General features: G+C 38.3%; 1 protein-coding gene across 1 annotated transcript in view; it reads right to left on the bottom strand.

Annotated features, from left to right (window-relative positions):
• The window catches only part of LOC137391518 (structural maintenance of chromosomes protein 1A-like), a 43,105-nt gene that overhangs the window by 10,270 nt on the left and 14,867 nt on the right, over positions 1 to 17,968 (bottom strand). Inside the window, exons 11-22 of the mRNA XM_068078020.1 lie at positions 17,243 to 17,353; positions 13,659 to 13,872; positions 13,083 to 13,294; positions 11,673 to 11,805; positions 11,454 to 11,542; positions 10,789 to 10,984; positions 9,691 to 9,759; positions 9,448 to 9,581; positions 7,960 to 8,167; positions 6,378 to 6,596; positions 5,746 to 5,931; positions 1,270 to 1,382 (exon numbers count right to left, since the gene is read on the bottom strand). Of these exons, the coding sequence (XP_067934121.1) occupies positions 1,270 to 1,382; positions 5,746 to 5,931; positions 6,378 to 6,596; positions 7,960 to 8,167; positions 9,448 to 9,581; positions 9,691 to 9,759; positions 10,789 to 10,984; positions 11,454 to 11,542; positions 11,673 to 11,805; positions 13,083 to 13,294; positions 13,659 to 13,872; positions 17,243 to 17,353 (1,884 nt within the window). The remainder of the gene's footprint in view (positions 1 to 1,269; positions 1,383 to 5,745; positions 5,932 to 6,377; positions 6,597 to 7,959; positions 8,168 to 9,447; positions 9,582 to 9,690; positions 9,760 to 10,788; positions 10,985 to 11,453; positions 11,543 to 11,672; positions 11,806 to 13,082; positions 13,295 to 13,658; positions 13,873 to 17,242; positions 17,354 to 17,968) is intronic.

Below are 17,968 nucleotides of genomic sequence, written 5' to 3' on the forward strand. Positions count from 1 at the left end.
GCACTCAAAATAAAGATTGGTCCACTAACTTTCAGAGTAATGAAGGCTTTTTTACAGCGTTTTAATATCGGTCTCGAAAACAACACGACCGACACAACAAGCTCCGCCCATAAATATGTGACGTAACCTAGCTTTTTAGGAACGGAAGTTGGGGATGTTTAGTCCGATTTAAAATGATAGAGATGGGTGTTTTAAAACCCATTATTATACAAATTCAGCTTTCAAAATAATCTCAGTTTTTTCTGAAAGGTAAATAAGCTATTTAACATGGTATATTTAAAAATGAGCTCAAAAAAGGGCGAAAACAACGCTAGCTTGTGATAAAATCACACTTTTTTGAGCTCATTTTTCTCGGAGTTCAGCCTATTAAACAACATGTAACAAGCTACGAGCAATTTTAAATAGTTTATTTACCGTTCATAAAAAACTGAGATTATTTCACAGGCTGAATTTAGATAATAATGGGTTTTAAGACGCCCATCTCTATCTTTCTAAATCAGACTAAACATCCCTAACTTCCGTTCCTCAAAAGCTAGGCTTCGTCACATATTTTTGGGCGGAGCTTGTTGTGCCGATTGTGTTGTTTTTGAGACGGATATCGAAACGCTTTAAAAAAACCTCCATGACTTTGAAGGTTTGTGGACCAATCTTTATTTTGAGTACAAAACCGGAATCAGCGTGTCTGATTTACCTAAAGAATACGATAAAAGTTGTACGTGACAATTATGGTTTAACATTACAGGTAAAGTTGGATGGCCAGAAAAACCAGCAAAAGTAACAACTATTGCCATGGGATCTTTTTACAGAAAAACTGGAAGCATAAGTTTAGCATGATGTTTCAATGCACATTTCATAGCACAGTTTAAATCCTCAAGGTTAAAAACATTATTGTATCTTATTGAAATGATTTTTTTTATTTAGAAATGTACTTTCTAAACCGACTACTAACATGATCGCAAGTGACTACTAACATGAAATTTGTCAACTTTGATAAAAACAAAACAAAAGTATATACACAAACAGCAACATTTTTAGTACAAAACACATGAAACTGACTATTAGAGCAGACTATATCGTGCAGCTATAACCTTGAATCTGTATACTGGGTTTGCAGCCAATCAGAGTGAAGATCATCATATTTTAGGGAAAGAAAGAGTACAACTCTCGCGCTTTCATCTTACCATGTTGGTTTATCATTGGGTAATACGCCACAGTAATGAGCCAAAAAGCCAACAACTCATAATTAACAGGGCTACAAGCTGTACGCACTTCTCAAGGGCTCTCATGTTCGGAGCCGCAATCCTTTGTATCGTTGCCTCCAGTTCTGCTATTGCTCGCAGCAATTCCTCCTTCATCTTCTCCACCTCCTCAGTGCCATCCAACTAACAGGAATATAAAATAGTGTAATGAGGATCCACCTCCTCAGTGCCATTCAACTAACAGGAATATACAATAGTGTAATGAGGATCCACCTCTTCAGTGCCATCCAACTAACAGGAATATACAATAGTGTAATGAGGATCCACCTCTTCAGTGCCATCCAACTAACAGGAATATACAATAGTGTAATGAGGATCCACCTCTTCAGTGCCATCCAACTAACAGGAATATACAATAGTGTAATGAGGATCCACCTCCTCAGTGCCATCCAACTAACAGGAATATAAAATATGTAACAAGGATCCACCTCTTCAGTCCCATCCAACTAACAGGAATATACAATAGTGTAATGAGGATCCACCTCCTCAGTGCCATCCAACTAACAGGAATATAAAATAGTGTAACGAGGATCCACCTCTTCAGTCCCATCCAACTAACAGGAATATACAATAGTGTAATGAGGATCCACCTCTTCAGTGCCATCCAACTAACAGGAATATACAATAGTGTAATGAGGATCCACCTCCTCAGTGCCATCCAACTAACAGGAATATAAAATAGTGTAACGAGGATCCACCTCTTCAGTCCCATCCAACTAACAGGAATATACAATAGTGTAACGAGGATCCACCTCTTCAGTGCCATCCAACTAACAGGAATATACAATAGTGTAACGAGGATCCACCTCTTCAGTGCCATCCAACTAACAGGAATATACAATAGTGTAACGAGGATCCACCTCTTCAGTGCCATCCAACTAACAGGAATATACAATAGTGTAATGAGGATCCACCTCTTCAGTGCCATCCAACTAACAGGAATATACAATAGTGTAATGAGGATCCACCTCCTCAGTGCCATCCAACTAACAGGAATATACAATAGTGTAATGAGGATCCACCTCCTCAGTGCCATTTAACTAACAGGAATATAAAATAGTGTAACGAGGATCCACCTCTTCAGTCCCATCCAACTAACAGGAATATACAATAGTGTAATGAGGATCCACCTCTTCAGTCCCATCCAACTAACAGGAATATACGATAGTGTAATGAGAATCCACCTCTTCAGTCCCATCCAACTAACAGGAATATACAATAGTGTAATGAGGATCCACTTCTTCAGTCCCATCCAACTAACAGGAATATACAATAGTGTAATGAGGATCCACCTCTTCAGTGCCATCCAACTAACAGGAATATACAATAATGTAATGAGGATCCACCTCTTCAGTCCCATCCAACTAACAGGAATATAAAATAGTGTAATGAGGATCCACCTCTTCAGTCCCATCCAACTAACAGGAATATACGATAGTGTAATGAGAATCCACCTCTTCAGTCCCATCCAACTAACAGGAATATACAATAGTGTAATGAGGATCCACTTCTTCAGTCCCATCCAACTAACAGGAATATACAATAGTGTAATGAGGATCCACCTCTTCAGTGCCATCCAACTAACAGGAATATACAATAGTGTAATGAGGATCCACCTCTTCAGTGCCATCCAACTAACAGGAATATACAATAATGTAATGAGGATCCACCTCTTCAGTCCCATCCAACTAACAGGAATATAAAATAGTGTAATGAGGATCCACCTCTTCAGTCCCATCCAACTAACAGGAATATACGATAGTGTAATGAGAATCCACCTCTTCAGTCCCATCAAACTAACAGGAATATACAATAGTGTAATGAGGATCCACTTCTTCAGTCCCATCCAACTAACAGGAATATACAATAGTGTAATGAGGATCCACCTCTTCAGTGCCATCCAACTAACAGGAATATACAATAGTGTAATGAGGATCCACCTCTTCAGTGCCATCCAACTAACAGGAATATACAATAGTGTAATGAGGATCCACCTCTTCAGTGTCATCCAACTAACAGGAATATACAATAGTGTAATGAGAATCCACCTCTTCAGTGCCATCCAACTAACAGGAATATACAATAGTGTAATGAGAATCCACCTCTTCAGTGCCATCCAACTAACAGGAATATACAATAGTGTAATGAGGATCCACCTCTTCAGTGCCATCCAACTAACAGGAATATACAATAGTGTAACGAGGATCCACCTCTTCAGTGCCATCCAACTAACAGGAATATTAAATAGTGTAACGAGGATCCACCTCTTCAGTGCCATCCAACTAACAGGAATATACAATAGTGTAACGAGGATCGCGTCCCTAACAGGGCATATAACGAAACAGAACAGATGAGGTGTGGAAAGTTTTATATTCAGAGGAATATCTACAATTTCTACATGTATATATAAATGTCTATATATATATCAAATATTGCAGAATATTTCAGAAACCAAGCAAAGTCGCATACAATCCATATTACCACTCTAGACAGCAGACCGTAAATGTTAAGGCAAGTCTCACCACCACCCGTTTTCATTCTATTATTTATTATGAATCCAGGTAAAAAACAGGAAATCAGTCACACAGATTGAGGCTTATTTAGTATTGGAATAAAACGGCTATACTTTCTAACGTTGATTTCATCAAATCACATCGTTACAGAAAACAGCATGTATTGTTGGTTACTAGTAGCAGCTCACGAGAGAATACCACAAATCCAAAGCACAACTAAACAACGTAAAGAATTAGATAAAACAGAACTTGACAACTTGAGACACAAAAAGGTCATGTAAAAAGACTCACTCAATTGCTTGTGTCAAATTTATACCTTCAGAAGTTTCAAGAAGTCACAGTGGCATTTCATTGCATTTCTCATGAAGCTACACTAATCTAATCAGCCATACTTTTATATAATTGCAAGATCAATTATTGATATCTTTACATTGCACCCTAATATAGGTAGGCCTATACAAGCACAAGCGTGTGGTGAAGACAAGCTGATGACGGACGACGGTTGATTCCAGTTAGGAATGTCGCTTATAGCGCAAAAGCATCTAGCAAAGACAAAGGTAGCAACTAAAATATAGCACTTGTGTTTTGTTGTCTACATGCAACATGTATTGTCTGACTACAATCTAGGAGTAAAATACCAAGATATGTACAAAAACCTAAACTTATTATATTTTTCGCATGGCTGAAGTTTATATGGTGCATTTAAAACCAACAAAAAATCATGATATCACTTTGTATAAACATGCACCTCGCTTTACTTACAACAACCAATAACTGGTGGTTCTATTAGTTTTATCAGCAATTTATTTAATTTTTAATCCTTTTAGAATCTCTATTAACTTTTTGAATACTGACTTTTGCATATCATTAGAATGCTCCATCATCTCTGACCAGTTGTTAAATCTCTCCATACAGCTTGTAGTATCAACAACTTTTAAACAAGAAGTAATTAGGACACTGGGTCAGATGATGAGCCTGTTTGGCCTATCAGCATCTGAATATGTGAATATTTAGTGAACCAAGTTAACAAAATTGTATTGCGAGCTTGAACGAGCTGCCAACCTTTTAAATAACCTTTTGAACTTTTAAATATTCAGAAAGCAGCTAATCTTTGGTTTCTTAATCCCAGCTGAAACTAAATTTGGCTTTTACATTATCGCTAGAAATAAAAATGAGAAATTCACACGTTTTTATTTCTGCAAATGTTTTGCAACAAGCCAACTACATGTAGTTCCAGGTTGAACAATAGCTTTAAATATGTAGACAGCTTAAAACACCATATTTTTATCAGTTTTAAATGAGACCCTATAAACCAGGGGTTCCCAACCAGGGAGGAATTCCCCCTGGGGTTCCCAACCAGGGAGGAATTCCTCCAGGGGTTCCCAACCAGGGAGGAATTCCCCCTTAGGAGGGAATACTGAATATACAAGGGGGAACAGAGAGGTGTCTGGTTTGTTAAATTTTTAATTTATGTCTTGCAGTGCCGTGTGAGTTTGGGTTTCATCATTTCACATTTTGGATTTATCTATGACGCTAGTCGCTAATAATGATCTACTAGTCAGAACCCAGATATATGTGAACACATCCTTCCAGATTCTGTTTGGGTAGTAAGTTAACCTAGTCATAAACCAATTCACTTTCATGCCGAAGGTCATGTATTGTTGTGTGTTGTACGTGTACTGTATAAAAATTTATAATTATTAAGTTTAGATATGTACAATAAAATGGGATTATAATTTGCATCGGTTGTTTTTAGTCATGTGAGTTAAAAGTGTGGGGAATCAAATTTATGAAAAGTATAAAAGGGAACTAAATAAAAAAGGTTGGGAACCCCTGCTATAAACAGACCTGTGAGAGATACAGTTCATGGCTGTTGGACCTCAATACAAACTGATTAAATACTATTTTAGGCAGTAAATTTGTATTTAAAGGTCTGACACCTAAACCTATATCGCTATGGTTACGATGCTAACCTCCTTGAGATCAGAGTTGAGTTTGGAATAGTCGAGCTGTATGCGTGCCTCTTTGGCGTAGATCTGCTTCGCCTCCTGACTAGAGAGAGTGTCTAGGGAAGGTGAGTCGCTTTCGATGCCTTGCGACAGCGCCTCCTCAAAGTCTTGCATAGAGCCGGTCTTGACCGGCACTCTGATGTCATCCATCTACAGAAGTATCAGCACCTGACAGCAGTGTTGAGCATGACAGCATAGGTACCATCAGCTAAATGCTACCTTTCTACACGCAAATTATAAACTTACAATCCATTATGATGAATTGTATAATAGAACTTGTAAAAAGGTGGACATCGTTGAGATGTACTCATGACTTGAACAAGTGGACAGACATACTGAGCGGTCATTAGAGAAAACCATATGTCAAAAGTGAACTCTGGGGAGCAAGTTGATTGGACATACACATATATGATTATACAGACAGCGGCTATTGAGTTTCTGCTTGACAAAAGCCTAACTAAAATGCATTAAAAGCAGAAGACTAAAACACTAATGGTAGGAGATAAAGACAATGATATGTTATTTATAAATATAGCGACAGCAGATTTTTAATCATGAAGTGATAATTCAGACCAGAATACGAGAAGTTGTCAAACCTTGCACTGTTGAAGAAGGCTGTGCCTGTCACTACGTTTCTGTTCAAGACGATTCTCTATGCCAGTGATCGTCTTCTGTATAACAGTGATCTCTTTAAACTGAGTGCTCAGCCTCTTCTTCACCTCACTGATCTCTAGTTCAACTTGCTCAAACTGTGCCTTTAATGTTGTCTTGCGCGTGTTGAGCTCCTCCTTGGAGTTCAGGTCCTCCTCTATACTCTATAAACCGTAAATATATAGAGATCAATGCCAACAAGTGACCTACCACACAATATCAGCATTCTCGAGCAATGTGATGTCATAACTGCCCAATCATGTGATTGTATTCATGAGCAATGTGATGTCATAACTGCCCAATCATGTGATTGTATTCATGAGCAATGTGATGTCATAACAGCCCAATCATGTGATTTTATTCATGAGCAATGTGATGTCATAATTGCCCAATCATGTGATTGTATTCATGAGCAATGTGATGTCATAACAGCCCAATCATGTGATTGTATTCATGAGCAATGTGATGTCATAACTGCCCAATCATGTGATTGTATTCATGAGCAATGTGATGTCACAACAGCCCAATCATGTGATTATTTTATTCACGTGTATAGCGGAATACCAAGAGTATCAAAGAGTGGTAAACTACAAACTGAGGATGATGAGCAAGGAATTGTGAAGCGTAAACAGCTCATTAGTTGCTATATGACGCTTGACCATCATGAAGATCAAGCAGATTTGAGGAAGGGAGGAGCTCAATCATTGGCTGAGTTTGTTGCCCATAGAGATGACAAAAACTGCCAATCATAACAGCAAAACTCCATAAATGACAAGATAAATATAACAACCAAGTGGCCCAATCCAAAGTTTGTATTTCATCTCTGCTGTTATGTGACTGGCTGACCCAATAATTTTCATCTACGCTAGTGTGGCTACTTTCCTATACATACATATCCTATACATACATATCCTATACATACATATCCTATACATACAGATCCTATACATACATTCCTATACATATCCTATACATACATATCCTATACATACATATCCTATACATACAGATCCTATACATACAGATCCTATACATACATTCCTATACATACATATCCTATACATATCCTATACATACATATCCTATACATACATATCCTATACATACATATCCTATACATACAGATCCTATACATACAGATCCTATACATACATTCCTATACATACATATCCTATACATATCCTATACATACATATCCTATACATACATATCCTATACATACATATCCTATACATACATATCCTATACATACATATCCTATACATATCCTATACATACATATCCTATACATATCCTATACATACATATCCTATACATACATATCCTATACATACATATCCTATACATACATATCCTATACATACATTCCTACAAATATACTATTGCTATTTTTTAAACCTTCACAAACTACCAGAGCAACCAGATGATACCATCCCATGTCTGCTACCTATCTCCACCTGTCATTATCTACTAGAGAACAGTAACCTACCGCCGCCTGTCATTATCTACTTGAGAACAGTAACTTACCTCCATCTGTCGCTTTTCTTCAGCCTGCAGCTTCATCATCTCATTCTCATCGTCGTTGACTGCTTTCGTCCACTTGGTCAGTTTAGACTTTGTATCTTTGGAGCGTTCAAACTCGAGTTGTTCAACCAACCTGTTCTTTTGATTCTCCATCTCGAGCTTTTTCTTCTCCCTGGCCTGCTGCTCCTGCAGTTCTCTCTCCTCGTAAACTCTATAGCGGTACAGAGACTGCCTAACCAACTACCTATGAACAGGAACTATAAAGAACCATGTTTGGAGTTTTCTATCCTCTCGCATTTTGAACTGCCAATTCAACATTAAAAGCATTTTTTGAACCAGCATTTACGTCGTCAAATGAATACATCGTCAAAATAGGGGATTCCAACATGGACCACTTTTTTTAACTGTTCGTTTCTGAGCGTTTAAGAGCTTGTGATCACATTTCCACATATTTTAAACCAACAACACAGCAGAGTAAGACAAGGTGAACTTTTTGATACCAAATAACTGTAACGTAAACTTTGTTGCAAGTCAACCTTTACGGTTGAAGTTTGTTTCAGAATAATATTCCTGTCTGTTTTCATTCTTATTCATGTTCCAAAAAGATTTAGTTCTAATGTGTTAAATAAATGTTTATCCTGTTCGACCCGCGACCTAAAGTGTGTTTTGAATTTTGGCCCCTTGTACAATTGAGTTTGACATCCCTGCCCTACTGGATGAAATTATCCAATGGATTTAATAATTCGCGTACTGTCAGTTCCGCGATTTATTAAAATCTCCGAATAATTGGTTTTATTTTTAACACAAGGAAGAACAACTACCGTCTCAAATTGAAACTAGCCGCTAGACAGAGTTAGTAAACGTAGCTGAGTTCCAAACTCTTTTAAATTTATCGCCAAGGCTTTGAGTTAAGCCCATTGCCAATGCATCACACTTCTTTACAAAATTATTCAAGGCTGTCACAAGTTATTCAGAATTCGGTACAGGTCATCATCGCAAAAATCTCTCCCGAAGTTTTTTACGTTGAAAAAGACTCATAACTTATTACAAGTTGTTGGTTCACCAAAGGCCTTCAAATCGATGAATATTCATGAAAACCTCTGGATTCAGTCAAAAATTTATAGCTTAGCATGAACAACATAAATTTCTTAGCTAAATAAAAACCTAAACATGTGTTATACGCACGTGAGGGTTTTACTCTATTGCTAGCTGCTTTTACGGATTAATTTATTCGCGAATGTGTTCATCCACGAATAATTTAGTCTGTGAATATGCATGAAAAGACAATTCTCACGAAATTTAACTCCGCGAATAATTTCATCCTGCAGGGTAGCTTGTTTTAATTTTTATTTGAAATACTAGTTCCTAGAACAGTATGAAAGTATTCCTTTTTGAAATTTACTCAATGACCTCTATACATTATTACCAGCCATAGTACTCATTGGCAACCATGACTACGCAAATTTACAGCATCACCAACCAACTGCATACCTAATATTGTCCACCCCTATCTGGCTACAGAAATCAGAGAAGATGGTATCTTCAACAGTGTTCATCTTTTCTCTAACCTCCAGGATTTTGTCCTGTCGCTTTTCCATCCTTATTTCCACATCATTCATAGCTGGCTACAGACACATCAGTCACCTTCACATTATCTATAACTTGATGAAAACGGATGAATCAACAAATACAGCAAACTACTATAATCAACCTTGAGCAAAAATAACAACTTACCCCAAACTTCTCCAGTTGTTTCTTATAGTTGGTGATGTCTTGGTCATTTTTAGACATAACTTTGTTTCTCTAAAACACAAACACCTAATGAATTGTAGTCTGAAAAATCATTTGGATGCGATGGTTAAATTTGATAAGACCTTACTCTGACCTTGCAAACAAATAACCGTACATTACTCTTATGTAAACTTGTGGGTGCAATAGATTAGCATAGAAACTTTGCATCCACTCCTGTATACCGCATATACACTCCTGTATACCGCATATACACTCCTGTATACCACATATCCACTCCTGTATACCGCATATACACTCCTGTATACCGCATATACACTCCTGTATACCGCATATACACTCCTGTATACCACATATACACTCCTGTATACCGCATATACACTCCTGTATACCACATATCCACTCCTGTATACCGCATATACACTCCTGTATACCGCATATACACTCCTGTATACCGCATATACACTCCTGTATACCACATATCCACTCCTGTATACCGCATATACACTCCTGTATACCGCATATACACTCCTGTATACCACATATACACTCCTGTATACCGCATATACACTCCTGTATACCGCATATACACTCCTGTATACCGCATATACACTCCTGTATACCGCATATACACTCCTGTATACCACATATCCACTCCTGTATACCGCATATACACTCCTGTATACCGCATATACACTCCTGTATACCACATATACACTCCTGTATACCACATATCCACTCCTGTATACCACATATACACTCCTGTATACCACATATCCACTCCTGTATACCGCATATACACTCCTGTATACCGCATATACACTCCTGTATACCACATATCCACTCCTGTATACCACATATACACTCCTGTATACCGCATATACACTCCTGTATACCACATATCCACTCCTGTATACCACATATCCACTCCTGTATACCGCATATACACTCCTGTATACCACATATACACTCCTGTATACCACATATCCACTCCTGTATACCACATATCCACGCCTGTATACTGCAAACTCATTCCTGTACCCCGCATGCCTACTCTCCCATGCCTAGAAACCCCTACTGTACCGTGTTATCTCGGTCCTGCAGGGTGTACTTGAGTCTCGTCTCATTGCCCTTTATCTGTGACCTAATAGTATTCAGCTCAGACTCCTTCCTCTTAGCTTTCTGCACCTCCTTCAGCTCCTCCGTCAGGACATTTTTCCTCGTCTTCAGCTTGTTTACTTGTTTCTCATCCCACCTCCTCGCCTTTGCCTTCAGATCACTACGCAGAAAGCGAGCTAGTATGGACTACTACTATATGACTAGCTATCTGTAAAACTCAGTGTCATCATATGACTATGTGACTCGAGTTGCTATAAAACTCTGAAGATATATCAGCCTGTATAACTATGAACCAACATTAATATACATCTACATGCTCCACTATATGAATTCTGCAACCTGCAAAACTATAGCTACACAGCAATAGCAACATGTTGCTATATAGCAAGAATTTCTATAGCTACACATAGTTATAGCAAAACATAGCAACATGGCAATAGCAACATTTTGCTATATAACAAGAATTGCTACAGCTACATGTAGCTATAGCAAAACATAGCTACATGGCTTTGTGCTGGAGATATACATCTGAGTGATCAAATGACTCGATGAACTAGTACATGTCTACCTCAACTACCTAACTGTGCACCCTCACAACTCAAAAAAATAAAGAAGATGCAACGTATTACCTTGCTCCACCTGATATAACACCTGACTTCTGGAAGAGAGTACCATCAAGAGCGACAGCCTTGTGTCGGGTGTCCATAGTGTAGGCCACCTAACATGAAATCAATGATAGCACTGATAGAGGAAGCTGATAGAGAGAGCCGATATGAGATTGTAGAAAAAATAACTGTACATCGATGGGCAGAGGAGGAAAACAGGCTTCTCAGTGCCTTAACAATCACCTGTCTAGCGTCTTCAACAGTTTCGCAGACTAGAGCATCACCACAGGCATAAAGGAGAGCCCTCTTTATCACGGGAGGATCGTATCGAATGACATCCACCACGAGCTTCACATTGCCAGGCTGTCGGATCTCCCTGTAGAAGAAAACTAAGAAATAAAACAGCAGGTTTTTCTGAAATCAGGCATTGACAGAAACACTGCCTTTATATTTTATATAGCTAAAACAAAAACAATAATTGCATTAAATCAAAATATACATATGTAAGGAGAGGTTGTTACAAATTAAAACTTCACAAGCGTGTTTTTGAAATCAATGGGGAGAAAACTCCAAATTTTACGGTATGGCGATCGGAAGTGCGTGCGTTTTCAAGACAACTATACGCAATTGGGTGATATGAATTCATGCCTATCCAATAGTCAGGAAACAGTTACCCGGAGCAGAACTGAACCTGAGAGGTTTTTACCAATCAAACCAAGACAGAAATGCAACAAGTAGTGGATGAACAAATGAATAAGTAAACAAGGTTTTACTGCAAACTTGACTCTTTCACAACCACGAGTAGCGAAGTCCCGCTGGGCAGAGTGTTTCCGTATGGCCAAGAGCCACATGATACGGCTTTAGCGGGCTTCAAACAAAACGCTTCTAATTAGTGAATAGTTAATCAAATCATATCTGCGCTTAAACGAAAGAGCTCATTCTGCAACACACTTGTGACATTTTGTATGGCATCAGCTGACGTAAGATTTTATGCTGATTAATTTGGTATCAAAATGTTTCTTATAGACCGGGTGGTTGAAAAGTGATGACAACTTATACTTGACCTTGTCAAATATTAGGTTTTACTGAATATGTAATTATGTAATAGTAAAGAAACTAATTTGGTAACAATGGAGTTAAAGATGAAATCACACAGAATTTTAGAAGATTTTATAATAATAAGTAGTTTTCTATCATTTGCAATTGTTTTCAATGCTTGAGGTGGTCTGACTGCCAAAATGTTTCAAGATTAGAATCGGCACAACTTGATCACAATTAAAAAGCTCAGAAGAAAAGCACGTGCGGAATGACATCACTAGTTGTTATCATTGCTATAGCTGGTATCGGCTATTGTGTTCAAGTTACAGCGTTACGTGTCCCTATTTTGTCCGTCTGTTTGCAACTATAGATGTTATAATTGCATTTTCCCTTTTCAATCGCGATGAAGTTTTATCAACTTAATCTTGAAACATTCTGGCAGTCTGATCACCTCAAACATTAAAAACAATCACAAATGATAGAAAAATATTTTTCTGATAGAATCTACTAAAGTTTTGCAAGTTTATCTTCAAGGAACTACCCAGGCCTCATGCAGTTAGTCACTTTTATAGCCTTCAGACATATGTTTTTCCTAGTCTCAGGCTATATGATTACCTGAGCTGTTCATTGACAGGCTTTGTTTTGAGGTTATCGAGGGGCAGAAAGGTCTCAGGTTCAATACGCTGCTCCTTCATGTACTGGATGCAGTCCTGAGCAGTTCTCACATTGTCACACACGATAGCATCCATGTCCTTGCCCATCACCTTCGTCACAGCGAGGTGGTAGCGTTTGTGTATCGGCACACACATATCCAGCAGACGACCATGCTTTAGAGAGAAACGTAGGTTATTTATCACCATCATATGCATAGGGCAGCTTCTCGAAAATAGGTAGAAATAAAGAGCCCAACGATAAATTGATGTTCTCCAAAACTAAAACAATGTTCAGTTGCGGACTCAGTACACAGGCAGTCAGGTACTAAAATGCTGACGTGCGAAAAAAAACAAAGAGAAGCAGTGACAAGAAACTGGTTGTCTTTAGAATGTGCACTACTAGACCAGGGTAGACTAGCTATTAGACAGAGAGAATACCTACCACAGTAAGGTAGACTAGCAGACTAGTAGACTAGACTGCTATTAAAGAGAATACCTACCCAACCACAGTAGATATTTAAGAGGAGAGAATACCTACCACACCAGGGTAAAGTCGTTTCAGATTATCTATAAGCTCTGCCTTGCGTTGTGCCCTTGAGGACTCATTCTTATCGACCCTGGCCTCACCAAGCTGTGACACCACCTCCTCGAGTTCAGCGTTGATAGTCTGTAAGCGCCCTTGCGCTGATTCTACTTCAAGAGCTAAGGCTATTTCACTTCCTTTCTGGTCAGCGATAGTCTTTTCACTTGCCCTGCATTTCAACGAGAAGAAAAGGCCATATAGAGTAGCAGGTGCGCGGGATAGCAAAGGTTCGCTTAGAGCTGTGTGTTACATAGCTCAGGTTCTTGCTTCACGGTTTGGGTGCAATCAGAGAGGCTCAAACAGCATAACTGGAATCCACTCATAATTGGCTCGCTTTCTCATCATAGCTGATTTGTCATAGCAGAAAACAGGTGTTAGGAGATGCTTCCTTCCAATGGAAAGACAACATCCAGTGCACATCATAAACCAGTACTTCTCCACAAGCAGATAGTCAAGGTTTCAACTCTTTGTATTAAAATTGCATTGACCCAAAGAAATGTCTTGGATGTACATTCCTAATCAGTCAACATTCTCTTACTGAGTGTGCACAAGGTCCTTATAATCTATATAATTATATAAATATAAATGTTTGTCATTTGTTGGTCTGTAGTCCGTATGTCCAGTTATAGTGAGAAAGTTTAAGAAACAAATAACCCACTTTGCACTGACATGGAACTTGGAGACTTCTGCAGACAGGTGTGCTATCCACTACACCACACAGACTGCTCGCGATACTATGGAATAATTAGTACACTTGAATTATTTTACCACCCTTGATAATCATGATTACATGAGAGATCATGACGAGTAACGATTACAAGTACAATTATTCCAAGCTGTGGCAAGCTAGCCGTGTGGCTTGGTGGTAGTGCGCTTGGCTTAGCATCCGTGCATCTGCAGAATTTACGGGTTTGATTACTGTGAGATGCAATCTTTTTTTCTTAACACCCAGACGAAAGGATGGACAAGGCCCTTATTATAGTAAAGATTTCGACTAGCTAATGTAGTGTACATAATGTTGTATTTTATTGCAGATCATAATCGCTAAATAAGTCTTTATTTCTTGGTGAGCGTAGGTAGTAAATCACAACAATTAAAACACGTTTTCCATCGTAATATCCTGTTTTAATGTGTTTTTTTCGAAGATGGGAACAGATTACTGTGCACCATCATAGGTAGTCTACGATTACCCTGTTATACGATTTTTTGACCTTACAAAGTGGAACATGATGATTTTTTCAGTTCACCATACAAATCTTATTTCACCAACCAAATTCAACAAAATTTTTGCCCGAGTTTAAATTTGGCAGTCGGTGTGCTTATTACGTATGTCAAAATAACAAAGATGCCAAAATGCTGTTCACCGAAACTATTTTCATAATGCCTGAAAAAGACTAAATGACCGTGTTCTCTCAGTTCAGCAATTCTCGTGTGTAAAATGGTAATATTTTCCCTTTTAAAACCAGTAGCAAAGTTAAATTTGTAATAAGTTGTAAAGTAAGTTGTTAAAATGCAGCTGTATAAAGTAAGCGAGAAGTAGATAGATCACCTATCTTGGTTAGCTGTCGGCGGTTGAGAAGCACGAAAGCTTTAGGTCTCAACTAAAACAAGCCATCTTATTTTAGTTGAGACCTACAGGCTGATGACTGCACAAGCATGAAACCGCGAGCAGCTAACCAACACAAGTACTCCATTTACTTCTCTAATACTTTATATACATGTGCAATTTATATATACTAACTGAATGCCTGGCATTGCACAAGTAATAAAACAAGTTTTTGCACAGAAAATTTTCTTCTACATCAACAGGTACTACTTTTGCCATTCTAACTTTTAAATGAAGGACGTTTTTGTATTTTTGTTTACTGTGTTTATTTCTGTGTAACTCATACTCTACGGGCTGCAGCATCTACGACAGCTCTATACTCATTACAAGTCTTGCTGGCCCAATGATTTTAAGCATTTTTCTTCATGCTTGGATACATATTTTGTGAATTCTTCACGCATCACGCTAGCTGAAGTGTTAACCGTGAAGCCATGAAAGATTGGCAGGCGTAATAAATATGATAACAATTTATTCCACAGTATAGCCAGTTGGACAGTGTATTGGATAAATGCCGGTTGGCAGAACTGGTGGCTCCGAGTTCAAATATGGTGCCAAGTGAATTTTTCAATCCTAAAACTTTCTTGCTATAACTGGGCACGTAGACAGACAGACACCGATATTCATACATCAAGTAGACAGTCCTCGAACGTATACCTCTTATAATTGAAATTTCAAAAAATGTGAAGAATTTATGTGAAGTTTTTGATTCGTACAACGTAAAAAATTCCATATAAACGTAAAGTGTCAAGCCAGGCAAGTTCTCGAATTCGATTTGAATGTTTATCTATCTCGCTGCACTTGCAAGAGAAAAAATGATGCGCATATAGCATTATATCTATTATGTCAACAACTTTCACAACATTCTAGTTTGTCGTGATAAATTTTCAGATGTGTCGACAAAACAGAGAATAGGGTAGCTGCTCAATTATTCATAAATACAAAGGCTATCGATTCGTGCAGGTGTTACAGCGTTGGCCTACCAATCTCAATGTCACGAGTTGGAGTATCGTCAAAAGTTCTTTTTTCGTCGAAAGTTCTAGCCAAAGAACAGGCAGTAAATGTACTACTTTTTGTAATAAAAATATTTTGATGTTTTGCTTTATTGTAGATGTATAAAATATTTGTTATTAGTTTTACTTTGTACAATAGAGTTTGCTGTTTAGAAAAAATAAGTAAATCGTTGTAAATGAACGTCAAAGAGATGTGCTCTCCATCAACTTTTTGTAAAAATTATCGCAATCATGGTCTATAAAACCAGTGAGATTGATCAGAAAAAGGAGAAAAGTTGTCGATGCAAACCAATAATTCTGCAGTTACGGTACAGCCCACAAATTGAAAGAGTCAAGTCAAGTTTTCCTTTTTACATGGCCAAAGGGGTGAGTTTGGAAAGATCTTGGAACGGATTAGGCAATTTACACGTATTTCACTGTTCATACAACATAAATTCCCTATAGCCTAAACGTTCCTGGAACAAATTATTTATGTTGTCGGAGCGCCTACTGTATAGATAAGTCGAGCAATGTGAAGGGTTTCATCACTTCCATGGCGCTATGCCAAGCGTGTAGTTCTATAGATTATAAACGCTGTGATGGTGCTTAATGAAGAAACAGCTGATGGTCTGGAGATTGAGCGTAGGGGACCCACTCTAGTGCCTGATGGATAAAAACGAGTAGTAAAAGTCGCAGTACAAATATACACGAACTTTAGTTTAAACCTGTGTTTTGCTTAACTTCTTTAACACCTTAAAATGTGTTAAGGAGTGGATATAAAAACAAATGTTTCACTCAAGGTCCAACAAACACTACCCATGACGCAAGTATTACCCTCAATGCGCTGGCTTTGCATTGTTTCTGTCTTATCGGCTGATTATAATATGTCACTACTGACCACACATGCTAACTGACCCATAGGATACTAGGATATATTAACTAACGCGATATGTTCAGTGAGTTTGTCCAAACGCTTGGTGTTCTCTTCCTTCTCGTTCTCCTTCTGTCTTATCTTAGCCATGAGCTCATTCCTCATTCTATCCTCATTGTCGAGCCTACATGACAGAATATGAGTGGGGAGTTAGTCAGACCCTCCCTACCGCAACAGTGCTTCAGAGTGCAGGCACTACGTGCTAATCTCAGTCAATTAGAGTGACTGTAGGGAGACAGAAAGGATGAGTTTGTCATCCTAGTTCAGAATATAAATTTTACTGGGAGTTGTCCTCTCAAAACAAAGCGCACGCACCAGTAATGGTACACGCATATGAAATGTACCCTGACCATGAGTTTGAGATTCTGACAGCGCTGCCATATGTTACATGCACAAATTTTTAATAAAAGAAAATTAATCAACAAAGTCATTGACAGAGTAAATTTATAGTTGAGGCAGAGCTGAGACTACAGTTCACCGCACCCCTTCACGACACCAAAACTCTGAATGGTAAACAATACGATTTTGCTGGATGGTTGTAATAATACATAAACCGGCACAAATATGACAACAAACGTCCTTCCCATAAACACCTGCAAATATGTGCCAGGACTAATATGGCAGGCATCGGAGTATCGAAAGCCATAAACCACAAAGTATTCATCCATCAAGCACCTGCACACATGCCGATATATGTACATAAGCCAAGCACATGCTAGGACAGAGCTGAGAGAAAAAC

The sequence above is a fragment of the Watersipora subatra genome, chromosome 3 (assembly GCF_963576615.1).
Source record: "Watersipora subatra chromosome 3, tzWatSuba1.1, whole genome shotgun sequence".
In the NCBI taxonomy this organism is placed as follows: Eukaryota; Metazoa; Bryozoa; class Gymnolaemata; order Cheilostomatida; family Watersiporidae; genus Watersipora; species Watersipora subatra.